Below are 22,243 nucleotides of genomic sequence, written 5' to 3' on the forward strand. Positions count from 1 at the left end.
CACCTCTCGCCGCGCATCCTCTTATCAACCGGGGGGTGATAAAAACAAATTGCCGGGATCTCAGGACCAACAGCATCGCAGGAGGTGTCTCTTATCACCAACCAAATACGAGGACTGTCTGCATACATCTGGCTCTGGGTCTTGGGCTGGGGCTGGGGCTGGGTTTTTGGGCTGGGTTCTTGGATTCGTGGGTGTTTGGTGCGTAGGTGTTGGACAAATGTTTGACGAAGATTTACAGAGACGGAGCGGAAGTTTTCTTTCTCCTTCCTGCTGCCTGCTGCCTGCTGCCGGGCTGGCGGCGTGTCTTAAGTGTTCTTCCAGCTAATCCCAAGTGTGATAATTTTCTGTGTGTGACATTGACATTGTGCGCACAGTGTGTGTGTGTGTGTGTGTGTGTGTCTGGAGATAAGTTTCGGGTAACATATGTTGCCAATGATTACACCGAGTCTGAGGCTGAGTCTGAGGCTGATGGATGTCGAAGGGAAGCCCCCAGAGCCCTAGTGGTTACCGCATCTAATGGCGGGGAGGGTGTGGGCCAAAGTTTTGAAACCTGCCTGGAATGAACTATGACTGGAGTCTGCATTACCATCCGCATTAATCTGTTGCCAATGTCAAAGGCAATCTGCATCGAGCTAAAAAGACGTTAATAATCGAAAGACATCCCATTCGTTAGGGGCTGGATCGATGGCGGCGTTATCACCTTTTAGGGACAAACACAACCCAGGAGGTCCTGCAGGACTCGTTAAAATATCATTCGTTTGCCCTTTCATTAGCAAAGCTGTGATAATTTTTACCCAGAAGACGCCGAAGAAAGAGTAAGAGAGAGGCAGAGCGTCGGCGAATGGAACTGATCTCATCTGATCTGGTTTAAATATTACAGTGGCTGCTGGCGGCAGTTCAAAAGGATCCGCCGGCCAGAGATAGAGACAGAGAGAGAGAGAGAGAGAAAGAGGGGCGCTGCCCTACAACACATTTTGATTAAGCATGAAGTCGTGTCGGTCCTAGGTCTATGGGTCTCTCGCTCCCTTTTGTTTTTTTCCGCATTAAAATTCTTAATTTATTTCAGTCAGAGCATCGGTTGAACTTGAGCAAACAGTGTGCTCAAGTGCAGGGCCGCATTAGGCACAGTCATTCCCATCCCATCCCATCCCATCCAGCCCCGAAACCATTCCCCGAATCATGCTCTCCAACTCGGAGATCATTCTCTATGGTTCTGGATATCTGGGATATCTGCGATATCTGGGTGTGAAGTGCGGCACATTTTCCGTTCAAAGGTGTGGGCCCGATGCGTGAAGTGGGCGTGCCGGCGCCCTCTCTGCCACACGGAGGAACACAGAGGAACACGAAGGAACACTTGTGATTGTGCAATAAAAATGCGGCAAGGGCATTGCAAATCGTTCGCCCGCCACAGCTGTGGCCCATTCGATTCGCTTTTCATTTTCGATTATTTATTTATGTTTCCTTGGGAAGTTCTTTGGGAAGGTGCCAAGTCATCCGGCGATCGCTCAATTTGCCAAGCATCTGACGCCAGATGGCGCCCGGGCTAATGCCTAACAAGACAATAACAGATTTCTTGTAAATGATGCCCTCGTAAAAATGAGATGCGGGGCGAGAGTCGCCCCCATATCGAAAGCATTTCCCCCCGAATTCTAAGGAAATCTTTCCGATTTAATTAAAATTCCTGTAACCCTGGGGGATCTGTGGGGGGGGGGTGTGGGGTGTGGCTTGTCAAAGGAAAACCTGGCTTGAATGCCACAGCCACAGCCATAGCCATGAAAAGCCCAGACAAATGTTTGCCCAAGCCCGTGCTCGAGATGACGGAAGACGGAAGGCAAACTGAATGCCAATGACAAATTTATGTATAAACTTTAGCGCTAAAGTGCCACTAACTAACCTCTTCACACACACACACACACACCCGCACACTCGCACACACAGGAAGGACCCGTGCATTCCCTTGAGAAGAGATGAGTGCAATGGCACGGCGCCTCGATGTGGACTTTATGAATGGGGCAGCAGGCGAGGCTCTGAATAGATGCACCTCGGGCAGGGACCCACAATGAGCACTCCCCACGTTGATTACTATTAAAAGAGCGCGGCCTTATGAAAGGGGCCTCTAGTCCTAAGGGGTGGGAGGAGGGGGATGGGGGATGGGTGATGGAGGGGGCTCTGTGAGTGGGTGAAAAGCTTCTGACAATGTCAATGTGCCTCCGCTGCGCAGCTTTTAATGATTTATTTGAGAAAATTTACACGTGAGCGCCGGGGACAAGGAGGAGGGGGTGAAGGAGGGGGAGGGGGAGGGGTAGGGGGAGGTGAAAACAAACACTAGCACAGACGCGGGCAAACAGAAGATGAATGGAAATGAAACCCGCATGAGGCACACATGGTAGGGGCAACATATGCCAGGCAGGCAGGGAGGAGGAGGAGGGTGTGGGGTTGGGTGTGGGGTTGGGTGTGGGGCTGGGTGTGGGACTGGCATCCTGCTGAATTAAGTTGCCAGACCATGAAATGCTTTGGCACGTACGTAGCGCCAATTTCGCGAAGCTTTTTGCATAAACAAAAGGTATCCCTGGTGCGGGGGGGTGTCTAAGGGGGAGTTGCCCTTGCTATCTACCCTTCTCCATCGCCATCGCCATCGCCATCGCCATCTCCATCTTTTTGTATGTTATTTCAGTTACAATTCGCGAGTTTTTCATATTCCTTTAACGATTTATCATGCGAAAATTGTCTGGGGCCCAAAGCTGCGCTCACTTTGCATATGGCCAGCCCCACACACACACACACACACACACACACACACATACATATATGTACAGTGGTTCACACCGAAAACCGCCCTCCCTGAATTCATGGCTCGATGGTGGAGCTCCTGGGGGCTACCACTGTGCAAACGTTTACTATTATTGTTTTACCACCTGCGGGTGTTTTTTTTTTTTTTGTCAGCCCAGTTTTTTGGCTCCTTTTGCACTACGTAAATTTAGTCACGTTGTTTAAATAATAAACTGCAGTTCACAGAGGAAATTATGCAAAGGCAAGGAAAAAGATTTAGTGTCTGAGAGCCACAATCAGAGACAATGGCCAAAGTTATGATGACAATGTGCATACGTCATGGTCTCAGAGGGGTCTCAGGGGGGTATCAGAGGGGTCTCAGAGGGGTCTCAGGGGGGTCTTAGAGGTTGTGGGCTCCCGTCCCACGGTCTTGATTTGGTTTATTTCAACCAAAACCACCTGAAACTGATTCCACAGATATGTAGATACAGATACAACTCAATCAGGGACAGGTTAAGGGGTTGGGGGGGGGAGAGGAAAAATAACCACAATTAATTATTGTTTATCGCTAAACAAATATCTTTTAATTAGCATGAAATATACGGAATACCCGATAAGATCTTTGTAATTTGATGGCTCCCCGAAAAGAGTGGGGGGGGGGGGGGGAAGTGCCATCAAAAGTCATTTGGTATTGAGCGATAAACCACCTAATGGTCCACCGATGATGAGCTGAAATGGTTTGACTTTTTTCCAGAGTGGAGTGAACTTTAACCCCACCCCCCTTCACCCCTTCGCTGGAGTGGATTTGCATTCCCTTCAGGTACAACAATTTGTTACATTGTGTGGACCAAGAATTATTACAGAGCATAAATTCCAGGAGCCAACCCCCTCCCGCCCGGAGGTTACCAAAAATAGCAAAAAGCCAGGCCATATACAGAGAGGGAGAGAGGGAGAGAGGGAGAGCATCCTCCTTGGTCTCACATAAGGCCATAAAATAGTTGTCGCTGCCAGCCAGTCATCGGATAAGCATCTGGCCCCCGCTTTTTGGGGGGCTGGCCTCTGATCACTTCGTTAAGTTGCATGTTCCTACAAATTGTGTTCCAAAGAAAGGCAATGAAACTACAAAATGATTGTCCTCTAGCCAAAGGCAGGAGGGGGTCAAAGGTAATCACAGCACAACATGAAATGTTGTGAAAGGTGCCTCTCGAGGGGATCCCGTATGATCTTGTTCGCAGAGTCGCAGACACATTCATTCCAGTGTCCGTCCGGGGTCTCCTGTCAAAATATATTCCTCTCCGGCACGCTTATCAGAGTCTTGTCATCACAGAAACACAGGCACAGGCAGAGAGACGACGACCTAAAAGTGCCTCTCCAGTCTGGGAACTGGAAATGGGAACTTCATTAGAGAAAGTCCCCCCCAAGAGACCGGGGGACCCTTGTGCTACTAATTTTTAGTAGCTTTGTCTTTTGTCAAAGCTAATTAGTACGTAAAGGCATTAACAATGCAGTCCAGCCCCCAGCACAGTGATGAATATATGACTGAACCCGAAACCCAAACTCCGACTCGAACCCCGAGCTGCATTTCGAGCTGTGAAAAGCATATTTTGTCTGGTTTCCCCAAGTCATTATGACATTGGCATTAGCATAATACGCGTATTATATGCGTATTAATTACAGCGCAGACATTTGCATTTAAACGCCTATTTGTTGGCCAGGCACAAGGGAGCCCAAACGGAGATGGTGGTGGTGGGTCCCGGTAGCCGAAGCTCGAGCTGTAATTATTGAATTAGAAGACAATAGACCCTAAACAGGGAGCAGCGCTGGAGACCAGAAGACCACCCGAGCGTAGAGAAAAACCCACCCAAAGATGCTACCAGACGAACAAAAAGAGTTATTATGTTTGGATATTTGCATAAATTTCACGGCCCAAAACAAATGAAATGAACCCGAGAGGAAGTCCAGCAAGTTCTCAGATTGTTTGGGGAAGCTGAGAGAATCTTAATGTAATCTTTAGAGCTATACCTAGGACTTGGAATCAGCGCAGCATTTTCAGGAACTCGCTGCCCAAATGATGGACATCGCTAAAGTGCTGCAGCAATGATTTGGGGCACCTCTGGAATACCTGATCGCAATCAGTGCCGGCTTCGCCGAGGCGCTCCGCCTGCAGATAATCATTGTCCGAATGCTCCGACAGGGGATCCACTGAGCTGGAGGGTCTGCAAGGAAACGGGGGTATAAGGAGGCCAGCTTTGGCATTCAATAGAGAACTCACGTGAGCAGAATGTGGAGCAGCTCGCCCAGCAGGCCATTCCTTTCATCGAACGGAGCCGCCGCACTCTCGCAGATGCTCTTCAGTACGCACTCGCGGCCAGTGAGGTTCATGCGAATGGCCAGGGCCTGGAAGGCCTCGTACACCGACCAGCGATAGGTGGCCAGGGCCTGGGCATTCTCCTCCATGTCCCACGAGGACACGCCCAGCTCTTCGTCCGTTTTCTGCATGATCTTCTGGAAGATGGTGGCGTTCGCCGGCAGCCTGCGGGCAGTGATGTCATGGACATCCTTGATCCTCAACTGTTGGGCCGAATAGGGCAAATAGTACTGCGCCTTGAACACATAGCCCGTGAGCACAGATTCTATCTGGAGGTCCTCCACGGGTATGCCAAAGCCAACGATCATCTGTGAGGAGTAGGTGAGTGATATATCCCTGGATCGATCCGGGATGTGTGGTCGCTTACTTGCATTCTTGTGGGGTTGGCTCGCGGAAAGATCAGCGGCAGCCAACGGGCCTTGCGCACCAGGAGCTCGCTCTCTGTGTGCTGGCTGTGGGTGCCACCATTACCGCACACATACAGGACACCCACAACCACTAGAAATACCGAACAGATGGTGTACATTCTGGGATCCTTGGCAGCCTAGCATAGACCTCACAGCAGCAAAGGCAAACTGTGACTAGACGCGGGACTGGCGAATCTTTTCCACTTTAATAACCAAACGAATCGAGCTTCTTACTTTCTTTGATTGGAAAAACGAAAGTGCCACTGGACACTGGACACTGGACAATGTGGAACACTTGAGTCACGATCTAGACGCCATTGATCTGACCAATATATGGGACGTCACTGCGGCCCCAGAGAACTACACGTTCTGCCAATTAGCACCCGAGCCGAAGAGCTCCACATTTGGTCTCTTTGTTTCTAATCTGCGTTTCCAAGAAGAACACTGAACGACAGTTTTGGTTTTGGTTTTGGCTTGGACTTTTGGTTTATTACCCTCAAAACAAGACCTTATTCAAGTTGTGGTGGAGCTCGCTGAAGTGATGCAGCAGGCTGAGGCGGCACTCCTTGAACACCCGATCGCAGCCGGCGCCGGACTGGCCCATCTTCTCCGCATAGTAGTACTCGTTATCCGCATGCTCCGACAGCTTGTCCACCGAAGAGGAGGGACTGTAAGGCAGGGAAAGCCCCGATTAGAATGGGTTCTGGCTGCAGCCCGCCCTCTACGTCACTTACGACAGCAGAATGTGAAAGAGATCGGCCAGGAGGCCGTTGGCAAAGTGGAAGGGCTCCTCGGCGGCCTCGCAAATGCTCTTGAGGACACAGATCCTGCCCTGATAGCCCAGGCGATCGGCCAGACCCTCCAGTCCCTTGTAGACAGTCCAGCGGTAGCTGCTCAGCACCCTGTTCGTTCTCGTCAGGATCTTCCTGGTGCTCTTGCCCAGCTCGTCCACCCCGACCAGGAAGTTCTCGAACATGGGCCTCCGCTGCCTGCGCGCCCCGGTGACGCCTGGCGTCGCCACCTGCGTGATGGGCAGAGCTGTGGGTGTCCTCAAATCGTCCGGCGTGATGGGCAGCCAGTACTCCACTTTGAGTACATAGCCCGTGGTCACGGCCTCATAGTTGAGATCCTCCAAGGGCAAGCCAATGCCGCCAATGAACTGAAATCAATAGAATTAGATCGGGATCGGTATCGGAATCGGTATCGGTATCGGGATGAGCTCTACGAACCATGACACGTGTGGGCGATGTTGTGGGAAAGATCAGCCAGGGTATGGGCGATCTCTTGCTCCGCTCGTGCTTCGAAAGGCTGCCCAGGGGGGCCAAGGCCATGGCCATGTGCAGCATCTGGCAGAGGCAGAGGAGGCCGCCCACCGTAACGGTAGCTATTCTGTATTTCATTTGATTCCTTTTATATTTTGTATTTTTTTTTTTTCTTTGATTTTCCTAGAGCGATTCCCCCAGGGCGTTGTTACTGCCAGCTCTGGCAGGTCGATACTAAATAGTGTTCTTTTTCTAACTCACGAATTTTCTTTTTGATTTCGCAATAAAACGGCTCGATCCCAGAGCTAGAAGCCATCTACTTTCTCGAGAGAAGAAGAATGTTACACATTCTATCAATTAGCACCTCTCCGATTGTGGGTCTCAGAGATAGAGACTTTCAGAGACGTCCAGAGACGGGGTCATGTGGTAACTGTGTAAATCTTGCACATTCCGGTTTGGTTTTAGCCGCCGTTTCTCACTCGTTCAGGGGAGGGGGAGTCCGAGCTGCCATTTCTGACGCCCATTTCTTTGGCCTTTTGTGCAACGTTCAATTTGCAACTGCCACCTAGTTCGCTGAGAGCTTGCCACATGATGGGTTCGTCGCGCCGGCTGCTTTGCTTGGGTCTCCTGATGGTCCTCGCTGCGAGGCTCTCGCAGGGATTTCTCTTCTTTCCGCGCCAGGGATCGTTTGGGGTAAGGCAAGTGCAGTCTCGTGACCGAATTAACCACTGACTTGTCCGCAGTTGCTGGCTGCTGTGGCCATACCCTTGGACTTGTCGCCCAAAAACGTGTACATGGCCTTCAACTTTGAGTCGAACTATGCGCTGCCCTCGAACGACTCCTACAACCAGTGGATCGATAGGGTGAGTGGAGTCGCAGAGGCAGTGGGGAGCAGCAGCAGCTCTGACGTTTCTTTCAGTGGGATCTGGACGATCACTTCCTCGGCGTGCCCGGGAATGTGACACCGATCAATGCCCGGGATGGAGGCGCCTCCGACAACGATGATAACGAGGTGAGACGCCGCTCGATGCGATCCCCGCCGCCGTTCAGGCGCCACGACTTCTATCGGAGCATTATCAACTACCTGACCCACTACGGGTACAATGGCTCCTCCTGCCTGCTGCGAACCATTTGCGAGGTCAACGAATCGCCTCTGGATGCCCACAATGGGGTGCTGGGCAGCCTATTCCAGATTCTATTCATGTGAGTGGCCGTTGGCCGTTGGCCGTTGCCTCTGACCCACCGTGGGGTCGCCGCTAATCACCTTTCGGTTCATCCTCTGCTCCGCCAGGCCGACGACGAGTGCCGCAGAGCGGCAACTGCAGCACGTGGACGAGCTCTATGAGGCCTCCGATGCGGGCACGCGCGGCCTGGGCTGCTCCAAATACGTGTCCCACTGTGGCCACAGTTTGCTCGACCTGATAAGCACTGTGGTGTTGTGAATAATGAATAATAACAAACTGAAAAGTCTACGTGTGAAGCTAAAGCCAGGCCCGCTCCCCCTCCATACGATGTAGAACGAACTTTATTCCAGCTTAAAGATGTGAAGAGTAATCAATAAAGTTCCTTAAAATGTGAACCCCAGTCCCCCGTCCTGTCTGATGTTGCCTCCTGCGGCGTGAAATGTTTTAATTTCGCTTAAAGCGCTTAAAGACGACGACGAGGACGACGCAGTGCCACTGCCACAAAGCAGATGATGAGCTCAGAAAAAAAAGAAAAGGAGTCCTAAGCTGGCCGCATGGATATGGTTTGGGTTCGGGGTTTCGGTTTTGAGGTTTGCTTAATGTTGGACATGTGTTGAGAGTCCCTGCTTTATATTTTGAGATGCCGATTCTGTTCTTTCCGCTCCGCTCCTTTCTTGGGCCTCTTTGATCGCTTTTTCCGCTTCTTTTGTGCGAATTGTACTCCCCTCCGGCCTTTGTCTGGTTCGGGTCCGTGTTTTGTGGTCTGCGGCTCTTCAGGAGCCTGTCTCTCTACAATGCCCGTTGGTGAGAGGAGTCTCTTTCATTTTTTTGTTTTTTTGTTTTTTCTTTTTTGTTGTTTATTTGTTTGTTTGTTTGCTATTTCTTTGATTCGATTTGCCGCCTTTAGGGAGCCTTTCGTCGCTGTCCGCTCATCCGTCCGTGCGGAGATGGTGAGAGCGAATTACGCCTTCTTTGATTTTGGCAATCCATTGAAATCATAATTAGAAGACAAATGATTCGGTTCCATTCGGATCCACTCCTTTCTTGAGCTCCACGAACAATGCCAAGGCATCGAAGCTGAAGTGCTTATGAACGCCAGAGTTTTGAGAAAGGTCTACAGAAACTTGAGCACTAATAAGCTAAGGCGAGGTGGAAGGGGAAGGGGAAGGGGAAAATATCTTAAAAGAGTAGAGGAACTCGTGTTGGGGGTACTCCCCGAGGAGGGCAGGAGGGAAAAGTCGGGGTTTAATGCAAGCTGCGCCCACAAGCTGGTCTGCTAACTCTCCTTCGGGTCTTATTTTACGCTTAGCTCTACGGAGAGCGCTTGGACGCCATGTTTGATGCGAACGAGAGAGAGGAACGAAGCTTGCTGTTGTCTTGGAGCAAATAAGACCTGAAAAGAGAGCGCGTTGCATGAGCCCGCTGAAGAGCCGTGGGGATGGTGAGAGCAAGCTCGTCGCTAGCTCGCTCTTAGAGCGCTCTCAGAGAGCGGTTACGAAGGGCGCTACGCGGGATCGGTAACAGGCTGTTAGATCTAGATCTCCATACGTCTTCTTTTTTTGAACATTTCTGATCCTGCTAATCCGTCTTGCCATATCTTCCCATCAAAGATCCTTAACAACTCTCGAATGGCTCACTCATCAAAAGTGATCCATCTCTTCCGCCATAAATATCACTCTCGTATCTATATGACCCCTCCATGCCAGCCCAGCTAGTTCTGGTTGTGTCTCATCTTCTGTACATCTCAATTGCTGTGGGGATGGATCATAAACCTCACGCACACACCCATCAAATGTGATCCATCTCATCCAGTTTCCAGATTCCAACAGTTTTATGAGGTTTCTCCTCTGCTCTTTTCGTCACTTGAACATGGGAGGATGTCAAACGTTGTCTCCTCCACTGATTTACGGCCAGGGCGAGTTGTCAGCTCATTTGGTCTGTTTTTAAACTTGGCATTGACATTGGCTCCATAACATTTTAATAGGGTGCTGGCAGGTGCTAAGGAGGTTCTTTCCTGTCGCTTCCTGTTGCGGTTAGTCCCAGCCGCAGTCTAGGGGGAATTGGCTCTGGTTTTGGTTTCCCTTTTGCCGTTGCCTTTGCCTTTGGGGGCTGGTACAAATTGATTTGTAATTAGTTGCAGTTGCAGTCAACAATGTGATTATCTCTCGGGCTCTCGACCACAAAAAGGAGCCTGGAGCCTCCAGGGTGGAGGTGGAGCCGCGGCAGCTGGGGGGCGGAGTGCGGAGTGCGGGTCTAGGGTTACACAGATGTGCGCAGGCGTGGCCCAGGCCTCAGCCACTTGAGGCTCGGCTGTGCATAAATTACATACATATATCCAGGCAATTGACAGCTCCCTTAAGTAGTCATCTATCCATGACACATGGAGTGGATGGATGGAGTGGTTGGGAGGGCTCTGAGTGTTGTAAACGCATCTGTGGCCAGGGATCCTGTGGACAGCCGATCCTCTGCCATGTGTCAGCAACTGTGGCCATCCATAGCCGTTGACAGTCGTCGGGGTCGGGTTTGGGTTCGGTTTTTGTGGTGTAAATCAATGAATGGTATTTTGTCAACCATTTTGCGGTTTCCATTTAATGAATACTTTGTGTCCTGTGCTGTGCTGTCCTGTCCTGTGCTGTGCTCTGTTTTGTTGTTTTTTTTCCACTCTTAGAGCAGTTATTAAATTAGAGCTTAATCCACTTTGGACACGGCTCTGTGCACATTAATTGAATTCATAAATGAGCGAGCAGTTCATATGATATTTATAAATTAACTAATTACCGCATCATTCGATTGTTCTCTCTCTCTCTCTCAACAATTGGATTAAATTCATAATGCAAACTGGCAGTTAAAACACCGCATTTAATAATAGCATTTAACAAAAAATCAACCAAGTTTCAGCATTTGCCAGCTTGGGGATTTTCGGTTTATTTTAATTAACTTAATAAAATGCATTTTGATGAGGTTTATGGCATATATGTATGTACTATTCGATTATGTTGGGAATTTGTAATCGCATTAACTGGAGTTCTACCGAATGAATTTTTAATGCCAGAATGGCCTTTGAGAGTTTTCCTTAATATCCCAGTTCTTAATGAAGAACTGAGCGAGTTCTCCCATGAATTTTGTGATTAGTTTCAACTGGCTTAACACACAGTATCCTAATAACCATTTCAAATTGATGGGAAGTCCAAAATCATTAGCTGCAAGGTTCATCAACACCTTTTTTATTTTTTTTTTTTTTGCTGTGGCTAAAGGCATCCCCGTGTCAGTGTCAGCGTCAGCGTCGGCGTCATCATTCATATTCATTGTGGGTTATTCATATGAATAATGTCAAACAATTTCATTGCATCAGGTTAAAGGGCAACCCCAGAGCTGGGGGCTGCATTTTGATCGATTGCAGGCCAAAAGCTGAAACTACTTTGACATTAATTGACTACCAAATATGCACAAGCGCATGAAATTATGGAAAATCTTATTAAAGTCAACCCAACACAGCCCCAGGCCCCAGGCCGAGCCCGAGCCCACAAAAAGTAGACTTTTACTCGTCCAAAGTTCATAAATGCTAATGTGCCCCGGAGCCGTGACGATGATTGATGGTCTCAGACGCCGGGCGAAGGAAGTGCCACAGAATGCGCAAAATTATGCGGCCAGCGACAGAGAACCAGGATCAATCCTTGATGAAATGTATACACATTTCGGATTTATGCCCGGCCGTGGGTGCTCCGGCTAATGCTCCTATTTAAGCCAATTTAATCCCTAACCGGCTTAGGACCTTACGATCTGGGATTAGGCCATGTTGCAACATCTTTTTCGCCAAAGATTTAGTTGTTATGCGGTGGCAAATATTTGGCCCGAGGGATTTCTGTTTGTAGGCGGTGTTCCTCTAATGATCTTGGCCGAAAAAGGAAATCACATTTTCCAGTTCCTGGGAAAGTAAAACAGAGAGGAGGACCGGCCGTGTCTTTTGTCCTGGGTCCCTTCTTCAACTCTTATCGCGGTGGCCTCCGGCACGTGTCCTGCGGCAGACAGTAGACTGTCCGCCCACTGCCTGGTTTTTTTTTTTGGGTGGGTTTTTTTCCCCCCATATGTTTATTGTAGTCCGCATCGCATAATTTTTCACTCGCTCGTTTGCTTGGGTTATTTTTTACCATATTTTTCCCCCAATATATATGTGTGTGTGTGTGTGTGTGTGTGCTGATAAATTTGCTTAGATTATTATCCTGTATCCTGGTGGATCCTGGTGTGCGGTCTGCTTTGCTTGCTCGCTGTTATCTCCCTGTCGTAATTAGTCTCGAGCTTGTTTGCGCCGCATTTACACAAAATGCTTTTCCAGGCGCCTCACGCACCCAGTGCCAGTGGCCGTAACCGGACAGATAGATGGGCTAGCCCTGGTGCCGGGGCCGGGTCCGGTGCCGGGTCCGTGTGGTATTTTGTCTAGGCAAATTGCTTGGGCATTCTCGTTTTGTTCGGCTGAATTCAGCTACAGCTACAGGAATACTTGAGGTTCGTATAGATAACCCAAGACATACGGCCCTCAGAGAGAGAGTGTGCAGAGGTCCCACCTACGTCAAACTTACAACCTTTTAGCATAAATTTCTCCAGTCAGGCACGACAGGAAGTCGCCGGCAAACGCTCCTCAACGCCCTCAACCTCAACCGCAGCCGCAATTTCCATTAGCAGCCTAGGAGAAGCGTCATATGTGGATGGTCCCCAAGAACATTTGACATTTTAAGGAGCGCCAAGTGAGTTGCAGGATCGCAGGTAAAATGTAAAGGTAAAAGCCCCCAGACAGAGCGCCTCCCGCCTCGCCCCTGGATATGTCAACTGTTTTTAGCACGCACAATTTGAGGGAAAGGCAAACACAAACACAAACACAAACACAAACGAGGGCACAAAGGGCAGGGAAATACATATTCTCCAAGGTAACATGAATATATAACCGATGGACTCGAGCATTAAACACACATCAGAGAGATTGGCAGGCAGGCAGGCAGTACCTGCTCCGGCTCCCCCCCCCCCCCTGGAACCCTGCCCACACCTGTGGGAAGAGCTCGAATTACAAATGCAATGTTGAAATAGAAATTAAATGCCGGGGAAAACCGCATTTTAGACAAATGCCAAAGCGAGAATATCAGCTTTCAGGAGACAGGAGACAGCATCCCCTCCCCGCCCCGAGCCGAAGCAGGTATCCTCTGAATCAACCACAACATATACACCTACTTCCTCTGCACTCAATTGACACCCGAGAAGTTTGCCAAAAATGGAAACCAAAAAGAAAAAGAAACGTAGGGAGCGGTACAAGGATTCCGACCACAATGCCAAGGAAGTGGCGGCCCGCAACAGGAACCAGCCCGAAGACCGAGTTGGCCGAGAGGAAACGCGATCGAAATGATAGATAGGAAGTAAGTCCCTTCCTTGCTATTGATTTCGAATGCGATTTGCGATACGATTTTGTCAAAGGCAAAACCTAAATTGAGTGCACAAAGCGGGTTGGCCAAAATGTTAGCTGAAGATTGATCTCCATTCGAGGGACTCGGGGAGGCCGCAATCCAACCTCAACTACGGCTACCGCTCTTCCGAGTAAACTCACAAATCAAACGCCGCTTTCTGGACAGTCCACATTAATAACGCCTCAGTAGAGGCAACCGACAATGGACCGAGGACCCAGGACACAGGACCCCTACCCCTACCCGTACCAGCAAATGCTTTTCAATAAAAGTTTACCAAATCGATGCCGACAAAGGATGAGGAGTGGCCTACAGAACAATTGGCCCAACAAAAGGAGCGCACAATTACAGTGCACATTTGATTGCCGAGTGTAGAGGAGACTCCTGCTCTGTCACACGGGCCACAGGAGTCCCCACGACAGAGCGGCAGAGCGGCAGAGACGGAGTCCAGGCCAAGAGTCGGAACAATTAGTCCACGCCCTCGAGAGCTGTTCTTACACCTGGTAATTGCTCCGCAAAAACTTCTTGTAATTTTTCTTTAACGAATCTCAAATGACTTTTCGACCCTTTTGTGCTGTCCGACCCCGTACCGACCCGCTCCGTCCCAGCCCGTCCTGGCCATTGTTGACCGCATCTCCCGTGGACGCCTGTGGCTCGCACTTTGGGTTTTTCAGCTGCGGCCTGGGCAAGTGTGAAGACTCGTAAAAATCAGCTTACTTTATTAAAACTGCAGCGGCGACATTTATGGCATTGATCTACAAAATGTTCATTCTTCTTGTTGGTCCACTGATTGGCCCTGGAATTGGTCCTTGATGATTAATGCATTGTCCCCCCCCCAACACCGACCAGACGCTTCTGCAAAACTCTGTTTCTATTGCCGCATTGTGCATCTGTAGGCGTTGGTATGGGTCTCCTTTCAGATCTTTTGTCCTTGAGACCAGAGCACCTTTGGGTATCCTTAATTCTTTTACAATTGACCGGGAGATGACTTTGACAGAAGATATATTCTTTGGCAGCAGCTGAAAGTGATTCCAGGGAACTTCTTCTGGCCGTTTTCTGTTGTTCTGTTTTTCTTATGACGGCTTTCCCACGCAAGCTTGGGGGCCCTACTTAACTTTCCTTTTTCTTATTTCTTAATGAATTTCCACCGCCACATATTTCCACATCTGTTTTTTTGGGTCAATCTGGGGTATACCCTGTAATAAGCAAGGGTAAAACTTATTGATGGATTTTCAATAAGCCCCCCCCCGCCGTCGCACCGAGAATCACTTTAGTTGATGACAAGCCTCATTATGGACGGACGGAGTCCAGCGGGTCCGCGCTTTCGCAAAGAGCCCAATTAGAGAGTGCAAGATGAGTTTTAAATTGAATTTAAAATGCATCAGACTGTTTACCGTAATAATATCGACACATTTATGGAACGATCCAGACTCCTCGACTCCCTCGAGGGCCCAGGCGCAGGCGCACTGCACTTCGGTCCTGGTCCATCTTGAGGTCCAGGTGCTATACCTTAATGAGCTTTTGTTTCTGACATTCAGGGCCCGGCGGCTGCTCTTCCACCTATCTGTATCTGTATCTGTCTTCATCGCTTCTTCGGACGGGTTTAAATAAATTTTAAGCCAGGCGGATTTCGGTTTACTCCTTCGAAAGGGGGGACAGATGTTTCAGTTTTGCTTTTTTCAAGCTTTATGCGTCTTTTTTTTGTTGCCTCGCTCTCCCTCTTTCACCCTCTCTATCTCTCCCTGTCTCTGTCTTTCTCGTGCCGACTGAGTTAACTGATATTATGGATGCTTTATTATTGTGTGTGCTGTGTGCTGTGTGCCTGTGCCACCGCCACCCGCCTCCACCGATGCCCGGCCGGTGTGTATTCCTGCATCTGTTATCCTGACAGCAGGACTCTTCCGCACCAGCACCAGCGACCGCGCCCGCTCCCGCACCCGCACGCTGGGGAGGTAATCGATCTCATGTGGTTTATTTACATCCGTTATGGAAATTCACTTTTCGCTCGCTCTGCTTTTGTTTTATGAATTGGCTTTGTAGTGCCTTCGTCCTTCGTCCTTCGTCCCAGGTCCTTCGTGCCGATATCCCCGCTGCTTGTATTGATGACAATTGCAGTTTTTGGCATGCAGCTGGACACATTTACATCCGCTGTGTGTGCGCCCCTCTTTTAACAACAGATTTTTTTGTCGCTCTTCTCTTCCCTCTCGCTCGCTCTTTGTTATTCTTTTTTGTGGAACCACCAGAGTATATACGGATTCACTCTTTTTCATTTTTCATTTTATTTGCAGGCAAGCGGAAATGAAATACTTTTCCCAGTGCTTTAATATTTTAGTTTGGCAAATAATGTCCGGATCGGATAGCGAATAGATATTTTGGTGAGCCCTACACGTCGTACTACCACAGGTATTTTCTGGCTAAAAGACATTTCAGATAATTCATTCGTTATGGTATATTACGTGGAAACTTCTTTTATCTTTACACAGAAGTTCTCACAATGGTTCTCACATTGCCGTTCAACCCTGCGCTCATCTAAATGTAAATGTAAATGTAAGTCATTTAATGTAATCTTGAGACATTCAAATACATGCATGTAGTATGTTTTATGGAGCACAACGCGGATATCAAGGAGGATATCAAATTGTATCTACGAGTCCAATTTAATTATAAGCCACGCAAGGCTCATCAAAGTTTCAGCGGCGACTGTGGCCGGTGCTGCAGGTGCAAATGCAGAACCTTCCATCGCCTGACCAGTCGCCAGTCGCCAGTCGTCAGTCGTCAGCGATCCGAGAGCTCATTTTCGGTTCCACATTATTATTATCCACGCTTTGAGCCAGAGCGCTAAGTCCGGTTCGGGTTTAGGTTCGGCTTCGGGTTCGGGGCTGCGACTGGGGACTGCCGACCGCGGACTGTGGACTGTGGACTGCCGACTGTGGACTGCGGACAGCGGACTGTGGACTGCCGACTGTGGACTGCGGACTGCGGACTGCGGACTTTGGACTGCGGACCGCTCTACAATTCATTTGCAAAGCGTATCCAAAAATGTTGATGGGATTATTATATGTTGTTGATCTCGGGACTGCGACTGCGACTGCGACTGTGACTGGGGGGACTGGGCACTTCGAACTGCAGGTGGAATCTCTCAAGGCAGGTCTTTATCTTTTTAATGCTTTTGGATTGCTTTGTGTTTCCCCCCTGGTTTTTTGGTCGGTTTTAAGCATTAATTTATGTATTAAAAATTAGAAATCCGTGTGGACAGGTGAATCTTTCCCCCCGGTAGAAATGTATAATTTAAAGTATAGATCGGTCTTGAGGAAAGAACAGGTATGTGGGGGATATTGAATGAAAACCTTTCCCAGAGCGAATCGGTACAGTTCTCGCTATTTATCCTTTGAATATTTTCCCATTTCCCATTTGAAAAGAAAGAAAAAAACCAAACAGCGGATAACTGAATACCCGAATACATTCCGTTGCCGTCTAAATCCTAGCTCATTGTCATTCATCATATAAATCAAAATTCACACCGAGACAGGACATGGGCCTCCGACTGAACCATGAACCAGGAACCAGGAACCAAAGCATTCGATTGTATGCAAAAAAAAAACGGCAAAACAATAATGAAAATGGATTTGAATGGAGTGAAATGCCGCAGGTGGCCGCAAACAGTCGGCCGGCCGGCCTCTGTCCCGTTTGTAGTCGTCGTTCGCTTTTCAAGTGTTTGCCTTTGCAGTTGGACAAATTTACATGCGCGCCTCGCACACAATGAGGACGGCGGCTGACCATGCCGACCGAACGGGATGTTGGCCAGGGCCTGGCCAGGGCCAGGATGGGGCGACTGCAGGTAGCCAGTGGCACCGCATCGTACACGGTAGAGAGGAGAGAGGAGAGAGGAGAAAGGAGAACGGACAGCTACTACATACTACTATCTGGAATGTCCCGACACTGGGACACACGTCGATATTCAAATAGTGCCCCGACCGACCAGCTGAAGGCATCCCAGCAAATACACACACACACACACACACACACACACACAGATATCTGGCTGTGTGTGGCTGTGTGTGGCTCTCTGTACGGGTACATCATTTAAATGATGGAAAAATGTAAAGGGATGTTGGGTCGGGTCGTGTGATTTCCGCTTTGGACATTGCTTTATCCTTTGTGAGTGCGAAAGTGCGTGAAAGGTGTCCGTTCCCTTTGTTGAAAATATTTTAATTAAATGGACTGAGTTAAGCCCTGTGGGTAGCCGGAGAGAGGTAGAGAGACGGAGACGTATCGGTCCGCTGCAATGGCAAATCAATCAATTCCAGGCAAATGCGGTCAAAATGCAATGCTCCATTAAATAAACCATAAAATGAAAACCAGACCAACAAAAAAAAAAAACAATTTCTTTGTAGTGGGCCAGGCAGATTCCAGCCAGGGTTTAAGGTTGAAGTGAGTTTTTAAGAGCCTTTTCGATTGCACAATTTGCCAAGTGCTGCTGCTATTCCCCGCAATTTGTTTGCCATTTCGAAAGCGCTTACGTTATGACAGTTGATCAAGTGAGACGTTACGTTAAAAGCATGGCCAAGCGGTTGCAGACCCTTCGATACCCTACCCACCTGATACGTATCGCGGGCATGGGTCAAATGGATTTTGATGCATTCTCGATGAATGCAAATCTGAACCAATGGACACTCCCACGTAATTGAAGAAGAGTGCCTGCCAGTTGGGGCTAGGTGTGCACAATATTCCAAATGCCTGCTATCAAATGCTCCTTTTCAACACTCGCACTAAAATTGCATATCAAAAGGGCCACGCCCAGTCCCCTCGGACTCCCCCACAGTGAGTGCAAAAATGCATTTGCATGCATTGCTGAACAAGCAGGGAGAGGACACTTGAATTTTTCGCAGCCAAACTAAAAACGCAAAACGTTCAAAAAACGACAAAAGAGCATCAGGGCAGAGCCCGTCGGTTGGGGTGGGGCTTCTGTCACCTGTTTTTGCCGCGAGATGAGCAAGGGTGCTGTGCCGTGCCGGAGAGAGGGTACGTGGCGGCTCATTTGCATGCGATTGAAAAGCGCGGAATCAAAGTGCATAGAAAGGAAAAACAACAAGCAATTGGCAATGGATTTTCCTGCGTTTGAGTGTGGTGTGTGTGAGTGTGTGTGTGAGTGCGGGATGCTGGCTAATTAAAAGCACATCAAAAGCGCACAGAATTTGCATAGCAAACGAAACGAAACGAAACGAAACGCGAAAATTAAATAGAAATTGTTAGTTGCACTTTTTCCTTTTCGTTTCGTTTCCTCAAAGCTTGCTGCCAATGCCAAAAATAAAAAGTTTCTCATGAATAGCTGTCGTGGGTTTGTCGAGGAACACGCGGCAGGGACAGATCGTCCAATAAATGTCAGCGGAACAAACTTTGTTCGCCAACTATTTTTATAATTAAACAAACTGATTGTGATAAGTAGGAAACTGAATGCAAAACTTATTTCAATGGCCCACTGCAAGGTCTGAGCGTAATTAGGAAAACGTCAAAGTTCTCAATAGCTTTTTTTTCAGCCCAAGGCCTTGAGACATCATCTCGACTCGGCCGCCAGTTGGCCTTTGACAGCCCTAGCGACACACTCATAAGCTTCTGTACAGTCATTGGCATACATATGTATGTATGGCTTTAATTGAGTTATATACAACTATTTTTAAACTATCAACTAAACTATGCTACAGGTTTGCTTGTGCTGGCGCTTGTGCTGGTTGCTGCTGCCGCTGCCGCTGCCGCCTGCGAGGCGTGATGCTTGGCCACAGCCTCCTGGGCCTTGCTCAGTTGAATGTAACCTTCGTGGGCCCGGGATCGCAGCTCACTCTCCACGCTCTTGTTGACCGACTTGGAAATGACTGCCTTGATTTTCTGTGTCTCATTGAACTTGCCCTTCTTCGCCTGGATGGGTGCATCTGTAAGCGAAACAATTGATGCACAATGCACTGGGCAGCAGGCCACTTGTTGCTACTCACTGGATCGTCGTGTGAATGCGGCTTGCTTTTGCTTCTTCTTTGCCATCGCCGCCGGCATTTTGGCTTTCTTGAATTTCCCCTGTGGCATCTTTAAATGTGTTGTTTTTTTATATATTGTATTTATAAAACGAAAATAATTCGCAGCACGTTGTTTTGGTTGGTTGTTAGTGTGGCCGTTCGCTGAGAAATCGATCACTTTTGCGGGCTGCCAACTTGGCTCACTGCCCGAACAGCTGTTTGTAGCAAATGGGCGCGCACATTTAAAAATCTCAGAAATAGTTTCCAAACTTTGAGCCGCCTCTAATTGAATTTGCAGAAACATTTCAGAAATTCGTGTTTTGGGCCGTAGTTTTTTTGTTTATTTTCGATTGCAGGCTCGCTTAATTATAACTTGAATTATTTAACATATATTTTGTTTGCATACTGCTTGCTTTAAACTAATAAACTAAATACAAGGGGGGTTACATTCAATGCCAAACTTAAGTTGTTCGCAATAATCGTTTTTTAACAAGAAATGAGTAACATTTAAAAGCGCTGAATAATTTGTTTATATGCCAGTTAAATGGGATTCATTATCCTTGTATGTTTGTGTGAGTGTGTGTGTGTGTACATGTATATGTATATATATATTTATAAATATTGTATTTCCGTTTAGTTCTCTTCGATTTTCTTACTTTTGTTGTTGTCTTTGCTCACTTGGTGATTAAACAGAGTTTTTAACGTTCATAATTTTCTTTTTTTTTATAAAAATTGTTTTACAAAAATCATTATTTATACTCATATATGTATGCGTGTGTCTGTGTGTGTGTGTGTGTGTGAGTGTGTGTATGTTTTGGGCTTGTATATGTGTATAAATAAAACAATTAACTGCTCAATTTGGCAACAATAATGCCAGTTACAATTAAACCTATTATCACAGCAATCACTAAAAGGATCAGAATCTTGCGACGATAGCTCTGACGACTTCTAGCCGCCTTTGCCAGCTCCGAATGTCCGTCCTCCACATTGGTGGCGGTCTGCTCAATACTGTTCTCAATGAAATCTAGCCAGTCAATGAAAATTGTTAGAATTGCATCAGTTAGAATCAAGGCTTTGCACTCTGTTTTGGCCACTCACCCATTTGCTCGCCCTGCTCGTGCACGAGTCCACTCAGCTTGGTGAATATCTGGTTGACGTCGATGATATCAGACTCGATCTGCTCCACTTGACGATGCCGCTCGACCAGCATGTCGTGCTCCTGCTGCAGACCAGCCTGCTCCTGGCGCTGCTGCTGGAGTAGCTCGGCTCGGACAGATACCTCCGCCTCGTGCTCGGAGCCCAGGGCCTGTTGGTAGCTCTGTCGCATAGCGGATGAGATCCGCCTCTGCAAGTTTGAGTACTTCTCGACCACGCTATGGAACTCGCGCGTCAGCTTCTCCAGCTGGAGCTTCTGCTGGCGATCGCCGTGCCTGACGACGCCCTGCAGGCGTTGCAGGTCCACGGTGATGGTCTGAATCTTGGCGTTCGTCTTTGTATTGATGCTGTGCACTTTGTCCCGCAGCGTCGGCAGATCTTTGGGCGTGCCAATCAGCTTCAGTTGCTTCTCCAGCTGCTTGGTGCTGCTGAGCACGGCCGTTATGTTGTGCCCAATGTCCTCGCTGAGGGACATGAACTCTGTGGGACTGAAGCCAGAGGAGCCGCCTGGAGCGGCGAAGCTCACTTCGGGCGTGATACTCTCTGCCGTTGCCCCGTAATCGCGGTGCGGGGCACCACCACCCGTTGGATTGTTCAAGGCCTGGGACATGACTGCTCTGCTGCTGCTGCTTTTGCTGCTGTTCTGTGTTCTGTGTTCTGTGTTCGCTGGGCTGGCTGGATGACGCGACTGTGCGGCTATGTGGAGTATTAGATAGTTGAAAATGGGGCGACAAATAAACCCGCAGACGGTTCACGTTGCCTCGCTCTGCATTACACAAACAAACAAACAGACAAATCCCTACAAATGATTCACATATGAAGAAGTGCTCGTTGCTTTTGTTGTTCTTTCCACACACGAACTTATCAACATATGATGTGTAGGCATTGGGCTGTGTGAGTGTGTGTATCGGTGGGGCCACTCGCACGCACTCACACAGCCACACGCGTGCGGGTTAGTAAGCAGACGGAGAATAGCAACAGCTTTCCTATGGTTTCCGCCTGGCAGCAAGATTTAGTTACCTAGGATTTACTTCGAAGCGAGTTTTCTTTTCTTCTTTTCTGCCTCCCCAATTGTCAATGTACAAAGCAGTGTGTACAATGTACAAATACTGAAATCGATAAAACTTATTTCTCAGCTGATTTTTAGCTCGATAACTGAAATCGATAGAGCTTATTATCCAGCTGATGTGTAGCTCGATACAAAAATTCAAAAATCCACCAAAAGGACTTTTACGTTCCTTTTCCTCTTTGTTCTTACTTCCTTTTTTCTTACTCATACATGCACACATGAGCTGAGCACATTGGGTGTGCTCCACCCCCGTGCACGTGCCGATTGCTGCCATCCAGGCGGGCCTCCGCATCGAACCTGTAGAGGCCCAATCAGACCCGAGTCCTCGATTCGCTACACGTAGGAGCCACTTCAACATGCATCTTATCCTTCCTCTTTAGTGTGAAAAAACAACATCTTTCGACAATGGGCTAATCGATTTCTATCGTATTCCTTGATTTTGTTATTCGGTTGCATATTACTAGCTAAATATAACCCTCAGCACTGAATATATAATTTTAGCATACAGATCAATCCATTTTCTACAAGATTGGCTCATTTGAAGGACTCCCTTGTATTGGATTGTTTATAAAATAAG

General features: G+C 48.3%; 5 protein-coding genes across 5 annotated transcripts; 1 reads left to right on the plus strand and 4 right to left on the minus strand.

Moving 5' to 3' along the window:
• Positions 1–4,804: 4,804 nt before the first annotated feature.
• LOC108165303 lies at positions 4,805–5,663 on the minus strand. Its single transcript, XM_017301337.1, has 3 exons — positions 5,505–5,663; positions 5,042–5,445; positions 4,805–4,985 (listed from the first exon to the last, which is right to left on the minus strand). The coding sequence occupies exons 1-3, from the start codon at positions 5,661–5,663 to the stop codon at positions 4,805–4,807; spliced, it is 744 nt and encodes a 247-aa protein (XP_017156826.1).
• A 361-nt stretch (positions 5,664–6,024) lies between these two features.
• On the minus strand, positions 6,025–7,365 carry LOC108150862. The gene is made up of 3 exons (XM_017279164.2): positions 6,774–7,365; positions 6,279–6,703; positions 6,025–6,212 (listed from the first exon to the last, which is right to left on the minus strand). The coding sequence occupies exons 1-3, from the start codon at positions 6,942–6,944 to the stop codon at positions 6,041–6,043; spliced, it is 768 nt and encodes a 255-aa protein (XP_017134653.1). The 5' UTR covers positions 6,945–7,365; the 3' UTR covers positions 6,025–6,040.
• Positions 7,366–7,377: 12 nt separating this feature from the next.
• On the plus strand, positions 7,378–8,430 carry LOC108150884. The gene is made up of 4 exons (XM_017279193.2): positions 7,378–7,499; positions 7,550–7,669; positions 7,726–8,009; positions 8,098–8,430. Exons 1-4 carry the CDS (start codon positions 7,395–7,397, stop codon positions 8,246–8,248), a joined length of 660 nt encoding a protein of 219 aa, XP_017134682.1. The 5' UTR covers positions 7,378–7,394; the 3' UTR covers positions 8,249–8,430.
• Positions 8,431–19,048: 10,618 nt separating this feature from the next.
• On the minus strand, positions 19,049–19,617 carry LOC108151983. Its single transcript, XM_017280947.2, has 2 exons — positions 19,425–19,617; positions 19,049–19,364 (listed from the first exon to the last, which is right to left on the minus strand). The coding sequence occupies exons 1-2, from the start codon at positions 19,510–19,512 to the stop codon at positions 19,129–19,131; spliced, it is 324 nt and encodes a 107-aa protein (XP_017136436.1). The 5' UTR covers positions 19,513–19,617; the 3' UTR covers positions 19,049–19,128.
• A 143-nt stretch (positions 19,618–19,760) lies between these two features.
• Positions 19,761–21,726, minus strand: LOC108151981 (syntaxin-12). The gene is made up of 3 exons (XM_017280945.2): positions 21,618–21,726; positions 20,541–21,293; positions 19,761–20,466 (listed from the first exon to the last, which is right to left on the minus strand). Exons 2-3 carry the CDS (start codon positions 21,205–21,207, stop codon positions 20,288–20,290), a joined length of 846 nt encoding a protein of 281 aa, XP_017136434.1. The 5' UTR covers positions 21,208–21,293; positions 21,618–21,726; the 3' UTR covers positions 19,761–20,287.
• Between the last annotated feature and the right edge of the window lie 517 nt (positions 21,727–22,243).

The sequence above is a fragment of the Drosophila miranda genome, chromosome XR, assembly GCF_003369915.1.
Source record: "Drosophila miranda strain MSH22 chromosome XR, D.miranda_PacBio2.1, whole genome shotgun sequence".
NCBI classification, from domain to species: Eukaryota; Metazoa; Arthropoda; class Insecta; order Diptera; family Drosophilidae; genus Drosophila; species Drosophila miranda.